This window comes from Pollachius pollachius (assembly GCF_949987615.1).
Source record: "Pollachius pollachius genome assembly, chromosome: 2".
NCBI classification, from domain to species: domain Eukaryota; kingdom Metazoa; phylum Chordata; class Actinopteri; order Gadiformes; family Gadidae; genus Pollachius; species Pollachius pollachius.
The window spans coordinates 18,230,203-18,253,613 of NC_136935.1; the positions used below are offsets into that span (position 1 = coordinate 18,230,203).

Consider the following 23,411-nt stretch of genomic DNA (forward strand, 5'->3'; position numbering starts at 1 on the left):
AGGAATCTTTTAATTCATGTTAACCCTGCCACTGAGATATTTTGTTCAAAAACATGTATTGCGTTTGCAACTTCATGGAGTATTTTGTTCTTTGTGGCAAGTGGTTGATGAATAAATATTTGCCATTTCCCAAAAAATGTCAGATACTCAAAATAAGCTATAATAATGATCTCTCTCTCTCTCCCTCTCTCTCTCTCTCTCTCTCCCCCTCTCTCTCTCTCTCTCGCTCTTTCTCTCTCTCTTTCTACGTATAAATATATTTCATAACTTTAATTGTTGTGGCCGCGCTCACTTCATCTCCTATTCATGAAACAAAGCCAGCATAATAGATATTCTACCTCCTTCTCTATTGGTCCTTCATTTTCCGTACTGTACAAACACCCCCCCCCCCCCCTTTTTTTTTGCCTGCTACCTTTCACCCTGGTGTCATTGCTCTCACTTCCTCTCTACCACTCCCTCCCTTTATCGCCGCTCCCTTTCCTCGTCATTGGCTCCTGGAAGCTGAAACTAGAGCTGTCAGGGCTTGCTGAAGCGGAGCTGTTCTCAAGGCCTCACCCTGGGCGTGGTTTGTAAGAAAAAAACAGGATTCAGCCTGTTTTGCAATATGGTGCATGTGTGTGTGTGTGTGTGTGTGTGTGTGTGTGTGTGTGTGTGTGTGTGTGTGTGTGTGTGTGTGTGTGTGTGGGTGTGTGTGTGTGTGTGTGAAATAGAGAGTGAGAGAGAATGTGTCACATTAACAACCATCATCGGGTAAACTCAAGATTATACAATCCAAGGCCAGAATTTATCAGCAGTTATACGGCCATTGGAAGCTATGGGTCAGAGTGAGGCTCTGACAAATTAATCTTTGATTTCCTGGCTTTCACTCTTTTTGGCACCTCGAGTTGCATGATCAAATATCAACTAACTCAAATATAATGCTTTCCTTAGGAAGATTTTGGTGACCTCACTTCACACCGACTCATCGCGGTAGCGTAATGAGAGCAAGCCCGGACAGATCCAGGTTCAGCTTCTTGGAACACATGACAAAGAGGGACAGGTAAACGGAGGGAGTGATAGAGCAGTTTCGTCTTTCATCGAGATCTTGCTTGTTTCTTTCTGTCATTTTGTCCTCTCACATTTGTCCTGGCAAGAGTTGGATGTGTAAAAACTAAAAAATGTAATTATATTTTTCATATTGTTGAGGACTTTTGAACTTTTTCAATCTACAGCATCTTAAAGAAGATATATATTTTTAAATGCAACTTTTATTGGATAAAACACAAAACTTCAAAGTAAACAATTTAAACTACAGCAGAATAAATGCTTGGTCTCAATTAGAAGAATGTTGTTTTACCTATACATCACCTCCATAACTGTACAAATTACCTTTAAACCTTTTACCTTTAAATTTTGAATGAATGCAATTTATTTTATTCTTAGCCAATGTTGCCATGACTCGTGTAACAGCAGTAAGAAACATATGAATCTAAAATCCACCACTGATCTTGCATCAGTTTTCTTTTGTAATAAAATAATAAAAACAAGCTTGAATTTTGACATCCAGTTTTGACTGAACAACAGTTACATTAAGAGTCTTTGTTGGATCAGGAATTCCACAAGACAAATAAAATAACGAAAACAGTAAGGCATCGGTATGAGAGATCATCAGACCTTACAGCTATGTGTTAGCATCTTAAATTACAGAAGGAATTTGAAAGCAAGAGTGTTATTAAGACCCCTGGACAGTCCACACCAAACTCCTATGTTACTGACGACACCACATGCAATGTGCTGACCAGGGGTCTTAAAACAACCAATGAATCAAGAACGTCATGAAAACGAAATTCTTTATCCTCAAGATCACAAAAAGCCATCTATTGTGTGCCTCTACATGTCTACCCATGTCATAGAAAAACAATTCAAATACAGCAAAGGTCAACACTCAATAGGAAGCAGGTAATGGATGGAAACACATGAATAGTTGAAAATATCTGCTGTGACAGTACATCATTACTATGATTGCTATAGTTACAAAATTCCCCTTATGTATCTGGATATTTTCTGACTTGTTCCCTTATTTACACCCTGTGTGATGTATACACAATGCAAAATGCATTTTAGTACATGTAAGGAATTGACTTAAGTCCCCATTTTTTATCAATCATCACGCAGTTTGACAAGTTTTAATACAGACAAATCTTTTAACAGTTTTCTTCTGTTTCTGACAAATTCATTTAAGAAACATAGATCATCTTAAAGCTTTACTTTACAAAATGACATCCTTTGTTTTTTAAGTACACTTTGGTGATGTTGCATTGAGAGTTAAAATAAAAGAGAAAGTTAAAAAACATAGATTTATACCAAATGCATTCCAATTCTGGAATCCGAGTATGATCGTGTTTTCGGTGTTAGCACAAAAAAAGACGGAAAAAAAAGCAACACTGTATATCAAGCCTCAGGCTGGAAAGCCTCAGCCCCTGTGCATGGCCAGGTTATTATCTAAAAGAGCTTTGGGACATTTGTTAAAACATAACTAAAGCAGGGGAAGGGAATGCTCAGTGGCCAGCATAGCATGGCATCATTCATGCTCAGCATGGTGGGAAAGCTCAATCGATGTATGAGAGTAGCTAAAGTCTTTTAGGCTGAGGAGGAGTAGATGTATTTGGTCTTAGCCAGGCCTGTCAGCTCGTCCTCGTAGCGGGGCAGGCAGCAGAAGAGGATCCCGCAGCCGATGGTGAGGATGGTGGCCCCCCAGCCGAAGCCGTACGCCCAGGTGTAGGAGTAGTGGCCCTCGAAGATCTGCTCATTGAACTTCACTGGATAGATGATGAGCGCGATGATCTGAATGACAACTAGATGGGAAAAGAGAAGGGAACCGTGAGGCATTGATAACAGGGAAGGAGAGAGTGTGAGAGCGAGAGTGAGAGTGAGAACGAGAGTGAGAGTGAGCGCTCACACCCTGTTATCAATACTCAAGGTTGAACACCCTAGGTTGAACTGATCCAGATTCAAGCTACTAAAGGGAGGTCATACGACTAGAATAACCCAATTACTCCACCCTACTTGTGCGGAATAACCCACGGCGTACAAACTAGTCCAGCTGGATAGCATAACTTTCACGTAATCAGATAGAGGTGTCTGACTGAGTCAGGACGGTTGGAGGCCATAAAAGGGAAGCATCACTCATCAATCTGGCACAGCAGCGGGAGAGTCACAGACAGGGCTCAACCATATTGCTTTCCATTGAAGCCCAATGACAGCTAGTAAGGTGGGAGTCACGGAGTTGCTCAACATTTAAAATGTAATCAAATGATCCTGTACCAACTTCTCTGCTTTTATTCTATTACAGTAATTGTGCCTTTTTCTGTGTTTCTTGGGATCTTCTGTAATAAAAGAGGTCTATCTTGAATCACACTAAACAACAAGACGTTAGCACGTTGCAGGCGTTACCCAAGGGAAGGGAGTATATAACAAATATTATTAATATAAATATTATAATATTATTGGTGGAATTATTAAGCCTTGTAGGGAAGTCAAGTTCTTGACAGGCACAAAAACTTAAGGCGGGAGAAGTTACAACGTTTTAATGAATAACTGTCAGTATCTGATCAAGTATTTCTAAACAAAAGGAGGTAGCCAATTTCAACAGAAGGGAGTTACTTATTGCGTGTGACTGTGACAGCAACGTCAACATTTGAAGATCTGCACTGTCTGAGCGAGTCAGGCCAGGACAAAAAGCAGACGCCCTGCCAGCCCCTGAGTGTATCTTATGTATGGCTGATTTGTGACGCTGAACTTCAACGAGACTGGTGACTCATCATTTAGAACACTAATTGTCTGTGCGTCCCCTCCAAGCCCAGGGTGGGGCAGGACGTCTTTGTTGTGTTCGACAGCCTCTGCAAATATTTATGTGACATGTTTGATCTTGGAAAAATCGATATATTCTGTTGATTGTCATAATAAACATATCCAAATGATTGATATGAGCTAAAGAAAGTGGCTGAGTGATCCACATGAAAAAAGTAGGGTTACAATTCTACAGTTACTGTATGAGAACAATTTATTTTTGTTTCATGAATGATTATAATCAATGTTCATCAGTTTTTTAAGTATGTAAGGTCATAACACTGATCAAGCAGCAGTTCTGTCGGTAAAACGTGAGATAATTGTAGTGATAAAAAGGTAGATAGTTGCGCCTGTGAAAATTACTAATAACAACAATGCCAAGACTAACACCTAACTTTATGTGTCTGTGTGTGTGTCTGCATGCAAGTGTGTGTTACCAAGTGTGTAGGGTGTGTGTCTTTCTGCATGCAAGGCTGTGGGGAAAAACTGTGTGTGTGTGTGTGTGTGTGTGTGTGTGTGTGTGTGTATGTGTGTGTGTGTGTGTGTTGCAGGCTTTATTCTGCAATCTTAAACTTGAACTAGATGAGTCAACAGACAAGTGGACTATGAACATTTGTTCTGAGTTTGTCAGTTCCTATGATAACACCATACCACCCCTCCTTTTCTTTCTCTCCCCTCCGCCCTCCTAGCCAAGTCTTCCCTCCCAATTCCTGTCCCTCTCTCTCCCTTCAGGCAATTCTCTCTTCTCATTAGCAGTTAACAGTTTAATCATTTGGAGTCATGAGAATTTCTTCATAAATGTAGTGATGCGAGCGTTTCCTCTCGCTCTGTGTCTCACTCTGTGTGTCACCGTTATTTGTTGATAAACTTTGTGAACTCTTTCCTCCCACTCTTGGAATACTAAACCAGGGCGATGTCCCTCCACAGTGTGGGAAACAGACAACCGCTGTCACAAACTGTCACAAGTCTCCAAGAGCTATCATTTTAGTCACAAATAATTATTGAATTGTTGTTATTGTTTACATGCTATTGCTAAGTTGTGATATATTCCATGGTTTCAATATTTTGTAGTCTGTGTGGGTGTGTTTGTGTCCATGTGCATGTATTTGGGTGTCCATGTTAGATATTTGCCCTAGGGCTGGGCAATATAAAGACATTTATTGTCACCAGAATTATGGAAATCCTACACGATATGGTTACCTTTCAGAATATGCTGATGAATTAGAAACACCATTGTAACAGTCTAACTGAGGGTGAACCTATTGAACCAATGTTAATTTTAAGGGCATATCTTCTAATCCTAATTCATTTATACTAACAAAGTGGGTAAGAAGATAAGCTTTTCAAGATACGATCATATTGAATTACTGCCCAGCCCAAGAGCGCACATGCGTGTGCATGCATGTCTTTGCATATTCCCCTGTGGACAAAGTCTCTTTTCCTGGCGGCAAGGCGCTTGCACGGCGCTGATCAGCACTGGGCTGTGAGAGCTTGTGGGATGAAAGAGAACCTGCCGCGTCTCAGTGCTTTGTTTACTGTTTCTATGACAACTAGCCGGGAAAACACTCCATGGCTCCTAGCTTAATATCGTAGCGATAACTTATTTTTATCCATCAATGATTGATAAGCAGCGAATGCAGACACAGGCATTACCGTTTGGATTTGTGAAAGTAACTAACTGTAGAGTATATATGTTTCCAACTCATTTAAGACAGTAGAAATAATCTTGTTGTTTCTGGGCAACCTTGTTTAGGTTGCCCATTGTGATGTAATTTCCGTCAGGATGTGTGTGTGTGTGTGTGTGTGTGTGTGTGTGTGTGTGCGTGTGTCTTACCGACTATGAAGAGAAGCACTCCTACTAAAGGCAGAAGGGTGATGTTCAGGGTGCAGCAGAGAGCCACACAGGAGATGATGAAGGCGATGATGAGGATGAGGAGTCCAATGATCATCAGAGCAGCCACAGCCTGGGCCCAAGCTGAACACACACACACACACAATAATTCATAATCATACACATAGAATGTTCAATAAACAAGACACAATTATACAGACACACAGAAGGCAAATATTCTGGAGAAAGATGTCCTTGGCTCATAGTTTTTATTATTTAAAGGTTCCTCCCCCTCCTTTACAATGTCACTGAACATTCCAGAGGTTTATATAATTATACGTTTTGTGAAAGATACGAAGAGAGAAAGGCAGATGGTCGTGGCAAAATATCCCTTGTACCCTCTTTCTCTCGTAAGGACTGATGAGTTACAGCAGTGGCTGTCTTTTTAAATAAATGTAGAGATATTTAACATTTTCATATTGTATGCCTTTAAATGTGGATTTGAATCTAGAGCTCCATCCACTGAATTGAATGTGTGCCCAACTGTTCTGACCGCTACTAACAGGGGCATAGGAATGAGTTTAACATTGGGGGGACACATATCGGAAATCTGACAGATCCGTTAATGGTTTGAACAGATATATGTCATAAATTAACTACACTGATAAAATTCACAAATATATTTTATTCTACTAAAAAGATATATTTGTAAATGTAAAAGAAAATACATTTTGAATGGCAGTAATGAACTGATAAATATCAAATCAATTCTTTAATTGCTTAATCATCCAGTTTTTTAGAATAAGAAGCGGTGAAAAGACGCTGTGTTGCGCTTTCAAAATAAAATAAAATATTTTTCTCCCCCGGTATAATTTTTAGGTGGTACAAATGCGCCTGTCTCCATTATTGGAGGGGACACGTCCCCTCCGTCTCCCCCGGTTCCTACGCCCTTGGCTCCTAAATCATCTCTTACGAAACAGCTCTTTCCAGTCATGAATTATTCACTTAAGTATGTGCTTGTTTGTGTTTTAGTTGTTATGTGTGACAGGTGATTAGGGTGTGGGAGTGGAACATGACTGGGAACCAATCATGTACAAGCAATCGCATCCAGCTTGCTCAACCGTATTTTTCTATTTTCTTCCCGCCTTTCTTTCCTACTTTCTAATAATTGTGCAGCAATCTTTAAACGATTTTGGAGTCCCTTGAACATATATGTAAAGTGGCAAATAGCTGTTTTAAACTATAATCTACTGAATATGAAAGTTAATTAAAATATTTGGGCATATTATAGAAAATGTATATGGAACTGTCATTGGTATATTGTTTAGAAAAGTCTAATTGCATCCACTCCGTTTAAGAATATATGATGAATAAACATTTTGTGGATTTAAACTGTACAGAAATACTGCAGAGTTTGTGTGTGTTCTTCGATTGTATATGAATTGTGAGCAAGCTCACTTTGTAAGTGCCCTTTGTGTCTGGTTGTCTGTATTCTTGCTTACATCTCATGTAAAACTGATTAATAACATACATGGGTATTCAAAGTGAAGGGTTCGGGCGGGATTGAGCGAGGGATCAATGACACCATAACTGCAGAGAAAGAGACGCGGAGAGCGAGTTTGTTTAAACAACCGTACACACATACCAGCCACAAGACACACAATATGAGAAGATATTAACATTCATAAGGTATTGGGAGTTAACAGTCAAATATTAGTATGACATTTGCTTTTGTATACATTTCAGATACATTTCAGATACATTAATCGCTCTGAGTTCTGTGAATCACGCCAAAGATCTGGAACCAAGAGAGAGCATATGATAGTTTTTCAAACAACCCAACTATTGCTGGGAACTATTGTCATGAACCAAACTACTCATACGTAATTCTATTATTAAAAAAATATGCTTTGCTCATCGATCTTGGATCCCAGAATACAAGCGTAACTTTGGTATGAGATTATACATTGAAAACAAACAAAAAAATTGGTTGGTAAAAATATGGTTGGTAAAAATATGTTTTTCTTTGTCGTCATGAAAGAAATAGGGTAAAAACCGCAAACCAGCCTTGTGGTTGGTTTTGGGTTCCGAACCAATCATAAGCCTTCCAAAAACGACACATGTCCTCATGTGTCGTTTTTGTATCAAACGTTGTTGTTTTGTTTTGTTTTGTTATAAGGTCATTTGTTCATTTATAAATCTTCACTTGTGAAAATATTTAAAAGAGACAAAAGTCTAAACCCATGTCATCTGTTGCATGCCTATGTAAAAATGTCATCATAACACTTATAACAAAAACTTTCTTGCTCGTGTGTGTGCGTGCGTGTGGCTAACAGCACGACCTTCAGCCAAGAGAGACCCTCACTCACAATTGGCCTATAAATAGAGCTGCAATTGTTAACATGTCGGCCTCAAAGCCAGCCATCTTGAACTAAATTCCTTAGACCTTACTCCTTTTCATTACGCAGTTACAACCCACACTGGTCCCTAGCCGCCTCAGAGTTGGCTGGCAGGGTTGGTGTTTGTCTCACCAGCCAAACATCTCATCCCTGGTTTCCCATACAATATTTTTGGGTGTCAGTTGCAATCAATGTTTAACTGTGAGATTCGATCCACTATTGTTTTCCCACGTACAGAAATCATGCGAGGACACACATGGTGTATTGTCCTGAGAACCTGTCCGGGTTTGTTGGGAAATACTTGATGAAGGTGAGTGTAGTTTGTAACCAATCCTTGGTAGGGGAACACGGCCTTCCTCGTCAACGCCAAACCACCTATTTATGTCGAATTCATGTAATGCAAAACATTTTACAGACACCGGATTGGCTATTAGGTTTCGCGCCGTTGCCAATCTTCGTATTAAATACAGTTTGCGGTTCTTTACGCCTCTGTCTTCGAGTGAACTGCGCAGCCGCAGTGCGTCGTGCTGTGCTCTCTCTACGCTGTCTTGGTGACATGGCGGTATCACAACACACAACACACATTTAGTACACTTACAGTTCGTCATGAGTGATTTGCATTCCCACTGATCGTTCCTGCCACGGCACTGCTCCCACATGTTGGCGTAGTGAGACTTGGCGTCCTCGTCCTCGACCCATCCCGAAGTAGCCGCGATGGCGATAATGTCGAAAATAATGGCGAAGAGCAGGAGCAGGGGCAGGATCCACCTGCATCGGGGGTACGCGATTCCACAGCGAAACATCACCGACTAACTGTTGTGGAAAAATCGAGAGAACAAGCCGAGTGTTTACAGAGCTCCGCTTCTTTATTCAACACTGTAGTGTCTCTCCGTGTGTACAATAGTCCCGTTTCACCAAGCAGATATAGGAATACGTGCCCCACCCGAGTGTGCAATTCGTCCGACTGAAAACTAAACCTGTTCGGGGACCTGTTGGGTTGGGCTCGTCTGTCGGGCGGGTTGCGCTGACCTACAGCCGAAGGGCTGGAGTCAGAAGCCCAACCCATTGACAGTTTCAAATTTCACTGCAGGCCTGGCTACAAACTGTTCGGAAGTCATTGCATCAAAAATGTTTTTGGTTTTATTTGTTATATGCCTTGATAGATGAGTTGATATCTTGTGAAAGTATGTAAGTTATTGTAAAGTTATTGAGCAACAAGTTGGTGGAGTGAAATGAGAGTGGATGTGTGTTTATGTTCCGAGGAGCCTAAATCCATGTAGTCCTAGGTCTAGTCAGGGATAAAGAGGAGGGCCAGAGAGTAAAGTTAAGTTGGTAAGTGGTAAAATGGCAAATTTTAAGATGATAAATCACACACTCAAATGGATAATATTAAGGTTTAAGTGTGTCTTTGTCTGAGTGTCTGTGTTTGTGTCTGTGCCTGTACGTGTGTGAGCAAAACAACGAGTGTTGTCGGAGGACGTGTCGAGTGCTCCCTCTTGTGGTGCTGAGGAATTAAATGAATGCCACAAAAGGAAATAGTATGATGCTTGAAAATTATGTAGTCATATTAAACAGAAACTACAGAAAATATTTGATTTTCTTTTTTTCACCATTTTGTGCTGTTGCATGGTGTGTCATCACAATTATTGTTCATACAATGTAAATTTGGCATAATTACTTTATCATTGAAGTAATTTCCTTTTGAAAATTAATCCCATCATTTAGGATATTGAAAATGTCAATTGCATGGTTATCCATTTTCTTAAAATCATAATTTAGTGACTTTATGTGTGCCCAGACTGCATGCTCGTTGTGTGTATATATATATATATATATAAAATTATATATATATATATATGAATAATTATATATATATATATATAAATATATATATATATATATATATATATATATATATATATATATATATATATATATATATATATATATGGCCTGCAGGGGGAGTATGGGCAGGTTGGGAGCGCACCGGATCGGCTGGGGGGATTGGGCCTGATTGCGGGCACATGCTCGCAATCAGGCCAATCAGGGAGTGTGTATTTATGTGCCTGCTTTGTGTTGTAGTAGAAAACCGGGAGCAGAGAGAGAGGGAGAGATCCAACGCGATCCCCAGCAGAGATCACAGATCGCGGAGCGCTGAACGCGAGGACTCTCCCGGACTTTGTGGATTTATAGTTTGTGGATTATAGTTTCTTGGCCTCTACCCGGAAGAACATCGTCGCCGGTTCCGGACGCTGGATTTCACCGAGGGGGACCGTCCCTTCGCCTTTGCACAAAAGCTGCGGGACCAGGCGAGGAGGTGACTGGTTCCCGACCAGAACTCGGCGGAGGACGTGGTGGAGCAGGTGGCCCTGGAGAGGTTTGTTGAGGGGCTTCCGGCCAGGACCTCCACCTGGGTCCGGTACCACCGGCCCGAGAGCCTCTCCGCTGCGGTCGACCTGGCGGACAGCCACCTGCAGCCCCCATCGATGGCCCTGGGACCACCAACACAGGTCCCGCGCACCAGTGCAGCTGCCCTATGGCGGGACAGGCCAAGCCCGGCGCCGAGGGCGAGAGGGGGGGTCCCCGTTCCGGAGCTGGCACATGAATCACCTCCCACCCCCACTCCGCAGACGGGCGCTCACGGCAGGGGAGGGGTGTTGGTGGTGCGGGCGGTCTGGTCACTTCTGGCAGGACTGCACTCTGCACTAATGGAGGTGGGCCAGGTCGTCTGCGTCACCGGTGCCCCGTCTCCTCCCCACGGTCCCGGCGAGGCGTACTGTATCCCGGTGAGGATACAGCGGGGTACGTACCAGGTGCTTTTGGACTCGGGCTGCATGCAGACCATGATCCATCAGAGCCTGGTGCGGTCCGAGGCATTGGTGGAGGCGTCGAGCGTTTCGGTGAGGTGTATACACGGGGATGTGCACAAGTATCCTTTGGTCCCTATCGAAATTCGTTATGGGGGGAGAAAATAGTGTCAAGGCGGTGGTTAGCTCGAGCCTCACGCATCCCCTGATTCTTGGGTTGGATTGGGCGGGGTTTCCACAGGCTGTTAGGGGGACTACGGGGATGCGGACACGACAGGTTGGGTCATCTAAGTCGTGTGCTGTGTTCTGCGTCGAGGCGGGGGCATCAGACGCTGCTCAGGGATCAGGGGAGGTGGGGGGGTCCTCAACCCGAGGTCCCAGCGCCGAGGTTCCCACCTGTGGAGGATTTCCCCCTCGAGCAGTCTCGTGACGCTACCCTAAGCTCAGCCTACGACCAGGTGATAGTAATTGATTGGAGTCGGGTCCAGCCAGACGCAGCGCTGACTTACCCACACTTTATGGTGGTTAGGGATAGGCTTTATCAGGTGAGTCGTGACACCCAGAGTGACAAGGTTATCACCAAGTTGCTGGTACCCAGGAGCCGCCGGGAATTGGTTTTCCAGGCGGCGCATTATAACCCAATGGCAGGCCATTTGGGGTACGATAAAACACTTAACCGGATAATGGCCTGGTTCTATTGGCCAGGGATTCGGGCGGAGGTGCGCAGGTGGTGCGCATCCTGCCCCGAGTGCCAGTTGGTGAATCCCCCGGCCGTCCCCAGGGCTCCCTTGCAGTCCCTTCCCCTGGTGGAAGCCCCCTTTTGACCGCATTGGCATGGACATTAACGGGCCGTTAGAACGTTCCGCACATGGGTATCGATTTGTGTTAGTCCTGATTGACTACTCAACCCGATACCCGGGAGCAATTCCGTTGCGCAACATCTCCGCGAAGAGTGTTGTGCATGCAAAGCTTCACTCACTAGGGGTATTGTCACGTAAGCACTTGCACCGAGCCCAGGAGCGTCAGAGACGCCTGTACGACAGAGGGACTAGGTTACGCGATCTCACCCCGGGGGATAAGGTCCTTGTACTGTTGCCCACCTCTAGCACCAAATTACTCGCAAAGTTGCAAGGGCCCTTTGTGGTCACGCGGCGAGTCGGGGACGTGGATTATAAGGTAGCACGGTCGGACAGGGGTGAAAACAAGCAGGTCTACCACATCAACCTCCTTAAAAGGTGGAACGCTGGGTCCCTGTCGCGTTTGCGTCGACACTACCAGGAAGAGAGGAGCTCGGACTGGATGTCCCTGGCCCAGGCCCCATCCCTCCGGTCGGTCAAGGCGAGAATCTCTCAGGGAGTCAGGCGTGGGACGTTGCGAGCCTGCAACTCCAGTTCGCCGACGTCTTTTCGCCCCTGCCCGGTCTCACCCCGTTAATTACTCATGGCATCGAGACCCAGCCTGGGTTAACGTGCGGACACGCCCCTACAGGCTGCCCGTCCACAAACAAGATGTGGTGCGGAGCGAATTGGCAACCATGTTAGAGTTGGGTGTGGTCGAGGAGTCTCACAGTGACTGGTGCAGTCCCGTCGTGCTTGTGGGGAAACCGGACGGGTCTGTCCGGTTCTGCGTGGACTACCGTAGGGTGAATGCGGTGTCGAAGTTCGACGCATACCCAATGCCTCGGATCGACGAGCTCGTGGACCGGCTTGGCATGGCCACCTATTACACGACACTGGACTGCACGAAGGGCTACTGGCAGATTCCGCTTTCTCCAGCAGCCCAGGAAAAAATGGCCTTCTCCACTCCGCTCGGTCTATACCAATTCAAGGTACTTCCGTTCAGGTTGTTCGGGGCCCTGGCCACGTTTCAGCGGCTGATGGACCATCTTTCAGTCGCTGAGACGGGCGGGGCTCACAGCCAACCCGAGGAAGGTCGGATCGGGCGAAGGGAGATTCAGTATCTGGGGTACCACCTGGGGGGGGGGGGAGGTCCGGCCGCAGGTCGCTAAGACCGCGGCGGTCGCCGCCTCCCCTCGGCCCAGGACCAAGAAGGAGGTGAGGCGGTTCTTGGGGCTGGCAGGGTACTACCGGCAGTTTGTGCCGCACTTCTCGGACCTGGCCAGCCCCTTGACTGACCTCACCCGCAAGAGGGCCCCAGATACAGTCCAGTGGTCGGAGCCATGTCAGGTGTCGTTTGAAGCTATTAAAACAGCCCTCTGTGGGAAGTCGGTCCTGTATGCTCCTAACTTTGATCTCACTTTTTCCCTGCAGACGGACGCGTCAGATAGGGGGTTGGGCGTGGTCCTGACCCAGCAGGTGGAGGGGGTCGACCGGCCGGTGCTGTACCTGAGCCGAAAACTATCTACCGGGAGGGTCGGTACAGCACGGTGGAGAAGGAGTGTCTCGCAATCCGATGGGCGGTCGGCGCCCTTCATTACTACCTGCTGGGTCGCACGTTCACCCTCTATTCCGACCACACCCCCCTCCAGTGGCTCCACCGCATTAAGGATGTCAACGCGAGGATTACCCGGTGGTACCTCGCGTTGCAGGCCTTCAACTTCCCGGTCGTGCACAGGCCTGGGGCGCAGATGGCCGTGGCGGACTTCCTCTCCCGTCCCGGGGGGGGAGTGAGTTGGCGGCCGGATGTGCCCCTGGCCTGTGTCGGGCGGTGGGGGTGTGTGGGGGGGGATGTGCGGCATCTGGCCTGCAGGGGGAGTATGGGCAGGTTGGGAGCGCACCGGATCGGCTGGGGGGATTGGGCCTGATTGCGGGCACCTGCTCACAATCAGGCCAATCAGGGAGTGTGTATTTATGTGCCTGCTTTGTGTTGTAGAAGAAAACCGGGAGCAGAGAGAGAGGGAGAGACCCAACGCGATCCCCAGCAGAGATCGCGGAGCGCTGAACGCGAGGGCTCTCCCGGACTTTGTGGATTTATAGTTTCAAGCCTCTGTTTTGTGTTGCTTTTGATTGAAATAAACAAGCTCCTAGTGAGGGACGACGAACTTGGTCTCCGCGCGCTCACTGGCTTGCTACAATATATATATAGTTTTATTTAATTTTTTTTATTGACCCTGGGTCACCAGCGGCTTGGTACTCCTGCAGTGGTCTAAACTCTCCATTCCCAGCTGGGAAGCTGGCTGAACACAATATGTAGGGTAAGTCAACCAGAGAAAATCTTGGTCTGCATATTTTTAGATCAAATCAAAGTTTCTATGAGCAGCAAACAATAGGGAAATAACACGATAAGTAAGCGATAAGCAAAATAGTAGGCAGATGCAGGAGTCAAACGCTACGTTGACATGTACTGTCAACACAAATGCATATGTTGACATATATTATCTTTATTGACAGACTTGAGGTACAAATATAACATACAGACAAACACATACACATAGCACACGTGTGCTCAATGTATATCAATATACAACCATAACGAAGAGATAAGGCATTAAGCTTATTACCATTTTCAGTTTTGGGCCACAACACTTTAAGTGACAGCGTCAAGTACTTTAACACATGCATTTCAATTAAGTACCTTTTCGTAGGCTGAAGTATGATCTAAAAAATATGCAGACCGAGATTTTCTTTGGTTGACTACACTGGTTGACTAACCCTACATATTATGTTCAGCCACCTTTCACAGCCGGGAATGGAGAGTGTAGACCACTCCAGGAGAACCAAGCTGCTGGTGACCCAAGGTCAATGACAGGAACAGTCCAGGTTCAGCAGAGGTTCACACCACAGAGGTACCCAATGCTATGTCTCTGGCCAAGATGGGTCATGTGTCAGCAGGGAGGCGAGGAATACTGCCAGCATTACTACAGATATGGGAGTAGCAAGCACTTCCGTGCAGGCTAGAGGATAGCGGGGATAGTCTAGTGCAGCGAGAGGGACCACTTTAGAGGAGGGACTCTCGAGGGACAGGGAGTGAGCGGATCACTCAAAATGCCCCAAAAATGCACCAACTGTGGAGAGAAGCAGAAATGTCTGAATTTTCAACAATGCCCAGTGTAAAACAGTCATGTATTTTTGCAGGAAATGTCAGGTTCATCATTGCCCAGAACACATAGGACACTGTAAACCATCTACGCAGAGTGGTGCAAAAACATCCCAAACTCATTCATGCAACTTGACAACTGACAAAAGAAGAAATATAGTGACAAAGGGATCTTCTACGGACATATTTGGTTGGAAAGGAATGTCTCATTAACTTCCACCAGGGAAGACATTTCAGGGACTCTGGGACATCAGCAAACAGGTTTCTGCTATTGATGAGGTATGGAAAGCAGCCAACTTACCTGATATCAGACTGAGAGACATTGCAGAGATGGTAGATCCAAGTGTCCCCTTGCAGATAGAACCAGTTCATTTTACAAAGATGCCATATATAGGGTTGTAGAAGTGACCTTAGGCTATCAGCCAGCTCTGAGGAGTTTCATGTCCCTGTGATTGCTATGAGATGTAGCCAACAGCCCTTGCCCTATAATAGGCTTCAATGTAATTGAACGTGTTGTTGTAAACATTCAGAAAAATTAGGCAAATAAGGAAGAGGAAGAGAAACTGATACAAACTGTTAACATGGCATTTCCGAACTTAAAGAAAAAACAGTTTATAATTATCAAGGCACTGAGTCTTGAGCAAACAAGTGTATTATATATTTATTTTCATTTTGTACTTACATTATTCCAAACGGTTATAACTATTGCTAAACTCAGGGAAGGAAGGAAATGTCCCTGGCAATTTTGTCAAGTCTGAACGGCGTCATCTGCCCTTGTCAGTTACCTCTGTATCCATTTAGTGCAGCTAAGGAAGCACACTCAACTGTAGACATTCAAGTCCAGCCCACTAAAGACCATCAATCATTGCTCAGGCCCGTAAAGAGAAATCCAAGTCATCCTACGCTTCAACTGTTGTTTGGTTCAGAAAGAACTGAGAACTTATGTTTGTGCACAGACTATAGGGAGCTGAACCGCAAGACTCACGCTGACAGGGAGCCATTCCCCAGGATATCGTGGATGGCCTTGGAGGAAAGACCATGTTCTCATTGTTAGACCAGGGAAAGGCCTACCATTGGGGGTTTATGGCAGAAGAGGGCAAGCACCTAACATCTTTTGTGACACTTTGGGGCCTGTATGAATGGGCAAGGAGCATATTCTGATTGATGAATGCTTCAGCAGCCCTCCAACACTGCATGAAGGAGTATTAAGAGGGCCTCTGAGATAAGATATGATTCCCATATCTAGATTTCACCCTTGTATTAGGACAAAAAAATAAAACAGTTTGTTGAGACAGATTATGGCGCTGTTGAGCTACTCTTGCCAATATATAAAATACTTCTCTCGCATTGCCAGCCCTCCTAATGAAATAACCAAGGGGCCTGCCAGAGAGGAAAGCTCACAACCCAAGGGAGGGAAGTGGCATAAAAAAGGAGATGTAAAAGTGGTGCCATGTCACGCACCAATTGAATCAAAATTGAAAAAACATCAACATACTGTTGCGCAAATGGTTCAACCACCTATCCTTGCGTTTCCAGATTTTTTCAAACCATTTGTACCTCATACAGATGCATCCAATATGGGGCTTGGAGCAGTGCTGTGTCAGAAACGAGGACTATGTTACAGTGTTTTTCTGTGTATTTAATACAATTGTGGTTATTAATGTGGCTTTTACAAAATTGTTTTGCCATACTTAATATATTCTCATGTGTTGAAGTGTACATGATAAATAATATCCTTCATGGTTTGTGGAAAAAACCTGTATAACCATTTATGGATGCACTCTATGACGGTTTTGAGGTAATAGAAACTTTCGTTTTTTGTCTACCCTTTAAATCACAGAAGTCCCAATGGCTCCTGACAGTTTATCCCCAAGGGGCGCAAAACCCCCGAGGCCGCTAATGGATGGCCCGGTCCTCAATCTGGCACCGAAGGGAAAGGCCTGTCATTGGCCTTAATGCAAGCATCCATACATTCTGTTGGCCTACAATAGCCTATATTAGTTACCATTTGGGAACATAAGGCCACATCATCAGTTCAAGATCAGGTTCAATACTTTTTTTGTCAGACACAAGGACCAACTGAGTCAGACAGACAAAATCATTATGACAAGTTACCAGCAACCTACCTTTTTAAAAAAATAATATATAAGGATGAATTAACTTGAAAACTGAAAAAGTATATAACCGGGTTATAATATAACAGAGAAAAATAAAAGAAATCTAGTAATATAAAAAAAAGATTGAATTCTGTGCTGATCCAATTATATGCAAACTCAAAAAGCAAATTTGAGGCGTTTAGGTCAGTAAGGCTGGAAAGTATCATGTGAATGTAATAATTTAAGACAGTTGAGAAGCCTGAGGGGTCTGAAAAGTCTTAAGTGCACTTGTAAAGTTTGTGAGGTTGACCGGTTCCATACTCAGTCTCCTCAAGAAGAAGAGACATTTCCAAGGGGATTTAACCTCCCTCTTCCCCCCGCATTTCAACACAATTTATTTATCTAAGCCTTAGATAAATTGTGATCAAATGGGCTAGGGTTATTATGGGGGGTATGTTTGAATTTTTTTTAAAGTATGCTGGCTAAAGTTTAGTAAAGATTTTAGAAAGGACTTTTCGTAATAATCCTTAGATTCTAAGGATTATTCAATTTTATTAACAATTGTAGCCTACAAGTTTGAGGCCTCGCTAATGAGATAAATTTCACTGTAGCTAGCTCTTAAATCTTACCTAAAGCACAATTAAGCCTTGTCAACCATAATGATTTTATTAACAAACAATTCAAGTTGGGAAATTATACAAAATAATCAAATAAAGATTGTATTAACTACTACTCAATTTATATATTCAATATCAATAAATACAATATTGTGATTTGTGAAAAATATTTTTTAGTCATGCATCCACTGAGATCTATTAATAACTGAGATGTATTAATGAAAGTCTTAAACTAGGTATCGATTATAGCTCAAAATAATACAATTCTTTCATAGCCATATTAATCACTTTGGCTTATGTCTGTTAAATGAATGCATGCAAACATTAGTAAACGCTCTTGTCAGCCAATATGTGCATCTCTTCATCGGGCCCCAGCATGGTATGGGCATCACAACTGGCACAGAGGTGTGGATGGACGTAGGACCATTCTCTCTCCTTGACCATCTCTATGGACACCTCCATGTGCTTCTTCACAGACTTGTTTACTGAACATCTCCCAGATATCCAGGACCTCTCTGGCAGTCGCCCGCGCTCAGCCTCATACTGGATTTCCTCTAAACTCAACTTGTCTGCCTGGGATTTGCTAGTGGCAAAGGGCGACTTGGATGGACTCTTAGTCTTGGGCTCTGGACTGTTCCCCCCTCGTTGTCTGGGGCTGCCATACACGGAGCAGGGCAGGGGCTTAGCCTTGAAGGTGCATAACACCTCCTTGGGGCACAGGTTTCCCAGCTCTGCCACAATCCTGGCCTCCTTTTTCCTCCTCTCTCTCTCTAGGAAGCTGAAAGGCTGCATCAGACCAGTGGTGGGCTTTGCCCGGTCGCAGATGGTTTCCGCGCGGCTCCGCTGAGCGGCTCCCCGGCCAATGACCTCGTAGAGGGGCAGGTGGGTGTGAGCAGGAGCGGGCGACGCCCGGAACTTCTTCCGGCACTCCCTGAGCTCCTCCAGCTCCCGTCGCAACAGGGTGTTCTCCAACTCCACCTCCGACCGTGTTCGCACCTGGCGACGTTTCCTCTCCTCCTCTCTCAGCATCATCCGGAAGGGCTTGGGCACGGTGGGCTTAGAGGTGGGCTTGGCCCAGGCCACCATCCCTGACCGGGACATCCCTGACCGGGACATCGCTGACTGGGACAATGCTGGCTTGGGTTTTAGACGGTGCGCATTATTGCGGTTGGCCTGAAGGAAGAATTGTAAGCGACCAGCTTCTGGATTCACCAGTCTGTCTCTGAAGAAAAAATAGAGTGTGATTGAATTAAATATATTCAATTAAATACATTAATGTCCAAGTTTGTTAATAGTCAAGGCCACGATTCATGAACTTGTCAATACTGGATGTGTGAATCCTGTATGTTACATAATTTGTTTAAATAATTTTCTCTTTTGTGAGCTTTTTAATTATTCAAATAGTTGCACTCAAACTCATAGCTATTAATTGATCGATACCTGCCAAAGGTTGTATCCTGGCTAGGAATCCCAGCCAAACAGTCCATGAACATTTCAAGTTCCCCCACACTGTCTTTCACATTGGAGAGTTCTGATTGGTCTGAGCCACTGGAGGTGTCATGGAAGTCCAACTCCTCCTGAGAGTTAATTCGTTGAAGCCTTCTGGTTGGAGCGGCCTGTTGTTCTGCCAGGCTGCAGATAGGTTAGAAGAAGGATAGACAATGAGGAGAACATGAGATTAGGACGGAACAATGCAGTAAACGAGGGAAGAACTATTTCATTCGTCATGATGAATGTCACAGATACAGCGGATGAGTGTGGTAGTATATTAATTATGTAAATTAAGTGTAATTAAGTTTAAATTAACAAAAAAAGAAATTCAAATGCCCCAATAATATCGGAGCATTGACCTGAATAATGTACCAGCCTTTCAGCAGAAGAGAAGGAGGATTACTTCACCTGTTTCCTCCACCTCCAAGGCCCAGGCCATGCTGGTGTCCCCCCTCGCTCCGCCCTATGTACATTTTCTCCAGTTCAGCCATGTTTCTCAGGTGGGTTTTCTTCAGCTCTTCCAACCTCCAGTAGTATTCCTGGTTCGAGAAGTAGACTTGGCCCTCCTCCTCCTTCTCCTCCTCCTCCTCTTCCTCCACCTGGTATACACAGTTGTCCATGGACAGGGAGTTCCTCATCTCCCCTTTGTAGAACTCAGAGTCCGAGTCCTCATCCTGAAGTAAGGAATAGTCACTTACTTTAGTTTAATGGCAGCAATAAGCTTCTACGACAATACAGTTAAAAATAGAATAACAATGCACATAATTAGGCTACTTAAAAACTTGTTGTTTTATTTTCTACTTTTCTACTAAACTGCTATTTACTTGTTGGCCTTTAAGATGCTACTGTTTCACATCAGTTACCAAGGTAATAAGGTAGCAGGTTCATTAACTTTAACTTTCTTATCCGCTCAACAATGATAGAGTTCAACATTGGTTAACTACATGGAGCCTTACCTCACTGTTGCAGTCCATGTCTTGGACACCATAGAGATATCGTCCCCTGCTACACAACTCCATCAATTCCTTATTTTCCAATGATTTGGACCTGTACATCACTGCCCCCCTTACCCCAGTTCTGCTCAACACAGATACGAGAGAGGGAGAGAAGGAGAGCAAGAGAATAAACAAGGGATAGTGTGGTGAAGCAGTGTCCACCGCCTCCAGCCCAAGCCAGGTCCTGTGAGAAAACCGTAGAGTGGCAGGATGCAGGACAAGCAAAAGCTTAGGGAAACGTGCAGAGAAAGTCCTAATCGTCTTAATGCCAACAGGAGTCCCGGTGGTTGTGTGAGGCTCATGACCAGATGGCCCATATGCTTTGTTTCCACCACCAGTCAAAAGGAAGCAGCTGAAGATGTGAAGGCACCCAAATCAGATTTAGAGATTAAACTATGCCATATGCCAAGTCTAACGGAATCGTGGCCTACACACCTGCCTTTCCGTCATTACAGAAGCATAAAACCACTTGTAACCTTTTATAATCCCAACAAACATTTTATTTTCTCCATGCTATTATGATCCTAATCATCCATTATGATCTCTTGATCGCTTTCTTTCTTTCTTTCTTTCTTTCTTTCTTTCTTTCTTTCTTTCTCTCTCTCTCTCTCTCTCTCTCTCTCTCTTTCTCCCTCTCTCCCCCCTCTCTCTCTCTCTCTGCACACACACACACCACACACCTCTCACCCAATTTAATCTAATTCTAAAGAAATGCATCTCATTATTAATAAATTACTACTCACAAACATTTTCATAAATGCAGATATATTTTTCTTTCTATAAGCGATTCCCGAATTTGCATTTTAGCTACAATGAGGGCATGACAAAACGTAAGGAGATTCCGTATGGCAGCAGCAGACACAGACTGAAGCCAAGACTATCAAATTGGCTTACTTGGCCTAAGTTTCTGAAGTTAGTTTGAGGGAGAGAATGGTGTTAATCCCTTTAGTCAGGTGGGCCTGGCCCATCTGCAGCCTGTCTCGGTGCCGGCGTGTATCAGGTAGCGGGCGGAGAATAAACAACAGACCGCTGTAGACAGTTTTTTTATGAATTAATGTACAATAGTTTTGGAAATATCCAGAGTATACAGATTATACTGGGTATTATGTTGCTATTATAGAAATGTATTAATATGTTGTACTGTCCTTTGCAGGCTATTAAAAAACATAAAAGGTTTTGATTGTGCCTCATAAGCTCTATACACACATACGCAAATCAATCGACTTGCAATATTAATGCTTGTCCAATAGGTGGAGGCATTGATTTCAAACGGTTTGTGATTTAAAAGGTTGTGATCTTTATACGTTGAAAGGAGGTTCTTGACATCGTGCCTTTTCCTTTTACAACACATTCCTTAGTGTAGGCTATATGTGTTGACTTCAGGGTCAACCGTTCTTGCCACACCATACTCATTTCCACCTGCACCCCAGCCATGTGTGTGTTCTAAGACCCATATCCAATTATTAATTGTACAAATGACTAGCTGTCTGTGTGTTTGCGGCTATTTTGCTTATGCTTTATAGTTTATAATAAAAAAGTGATATTTGTATATATTTTCCATTGTGTGTTGTGACATGACAACAGTTGGGCCATTGGTCAGATTGGAATGATTGACAGCTGCCAATGTCCCGTGTAACTATAGATAATGAAAGTATATCATCTTTTTATTAACACATTTAGAAATTTGTACTTAAATGAACAATTATTATTTATGCAATAATATATACATAAATATACATGATTTATTCATATATTATATATATATATATATATATATATATATATATATATTCCATTGGGTGGGTGGGTGTGCTGTTTTCCACACGCCTCTCAATATGCTGAATGTGATGAATAGCAGTAGTGTGAGGTCAGCGTGAAGCTTAAGAGTCATGAATGCCATGCCACTAAATGCCTTTAGCCACACGAGGCACTGTTACTTAGTTACCAGGACAATATGTTGCCCTATAAAATAAATATTGGTTTATCAACATGGCGGATGCGCTCGCAGAATGATGGCAAAAAGAAAGGTTGCAATTCCCATTGAAACCAATGGCGTGGTGATTTTTCTTCAAAACGAGGGCTGGTAAATTGTGAAAAATGAAAATAAACTGTAATCAGACAACGCGGTTATATGCTATAGACCCTAGAGTATCTGTGGTATAAAGGCTGGGACGAATTTCAAATTATAAATATGTACACTTTATGTTGAAAGTACAGACCGTCGCGATTCCCATTGAAACAAATGGCGCGGTGATTATTATTCAAAACGAGAGCTGGTAAATAGTGGAAAATGAATTAAACTGTAATCAGACGCATATAACGCGGTTTATAGACCCTAGAGTATCTGTGGTATAAAAGCTGGGACGAATTTTTAATTATAAATATGTACAATCCATAACGTTAGCTCTCTGGCTCATAGCTTGCACTAGAATACCTCCCATTGCCAAGTAGCTACGGTCCGTTCTATTTACGTGAAAAACGTTATATTTGGATTGTAAAACGCATAAAAATATAAATGAATAATCTTAATTTCTTTCCTTTGGCAAGTGACCATGGTTTAAGCGGGATAATGCCCTTCGAGGTGTCAAAAACATGTTTGATCGATCGTAATTAGAGGGGGCTACTTTTTGAGGGAGATGAACTCAAACAGAGTATACATTTAATAAGCATGCAATACGAATAAGAAAAGGCATGATTATTAAAGTATTTGAATTGTTTTATTATGTTGGCAAGCAATAGGTAGAATAAATGGGATATTCAGTCTTATTAAAACGGTTTGTGCCACCAACCGCAGAAGAAGACATGATTGCGCTATCGTCTCTTTCTGCAAACGACATGCGCGTAAAGCGGGGAGTGACGTGGAGTGACGTAGACTGATAATCCCTCTATAGCTTTCGTTTTGGCCGAAGAGATAGGTTTCCATTTATTGTTAATGGATGATATTGTCACGACTCAGATCGGGAATCAATTGCAGATCAAAAGGATTTATTCCCAAACAGTCCAGCAGGCAAATCAGATTCCAGGTACAGGCAGGGTTCGTAAACAGGCAGGCAGGCAGACAGATACAGACGGACAGGTACGGGCAAGAGATCCAAAACCGATTGGCAGAAGACTTAGTCCAAAACAGGCAGGGTTCAAAACCGGGAAGAACAGCAAACTATAAATTCTCTTTAAAGAGCTTCACGCTAGTCTCACTCACGTGGCAGTCAGGTAGCAAACAGTACATACCGTGACGATCTGACAAAGTGAACAGAAAGGGCAGTGTTTAAATACTCCACCATCAATACCCAATGAGAGACAGGTGAACAGAGAAAATGGAGGGAAACAAGCAAAGGCAGGAAGTTGCCCAAA

General features: G+C 43.8%; 1 protein-coding gene across 1 annotated transcript; it reads right to left on the reverse strand.

Moving 5' to 3' along the window:
- Window positions 1–1,227: 1,227 nt before the first annotated feature.
- Window positions 1,228–9,061, reverse strand: perp (p53 apoptosis effector related to pmp22). The gene is made up of 3 exons (XM_079730012.1): window positions 8,657–9,061; window positions 5,663–5,803; window positions 1,228–2,834 (listed from the first exon to the last, which is right to left on the reverse strand). The coding sequence occupies exons 1-3, from the start codon at window positions 8,859–8,861 to the stop codon at window positions 2,620–2,622; spliced, it is 561 nt and encodes a 186-aa protein (XP_079586138.1). The 5' UTR covers window positions 8,862–9,061; the 3' UTR covers window positions 1,228–2,619.
- Window positions 9,062–23,411: the final 14,350 nt, after the last annotated feature.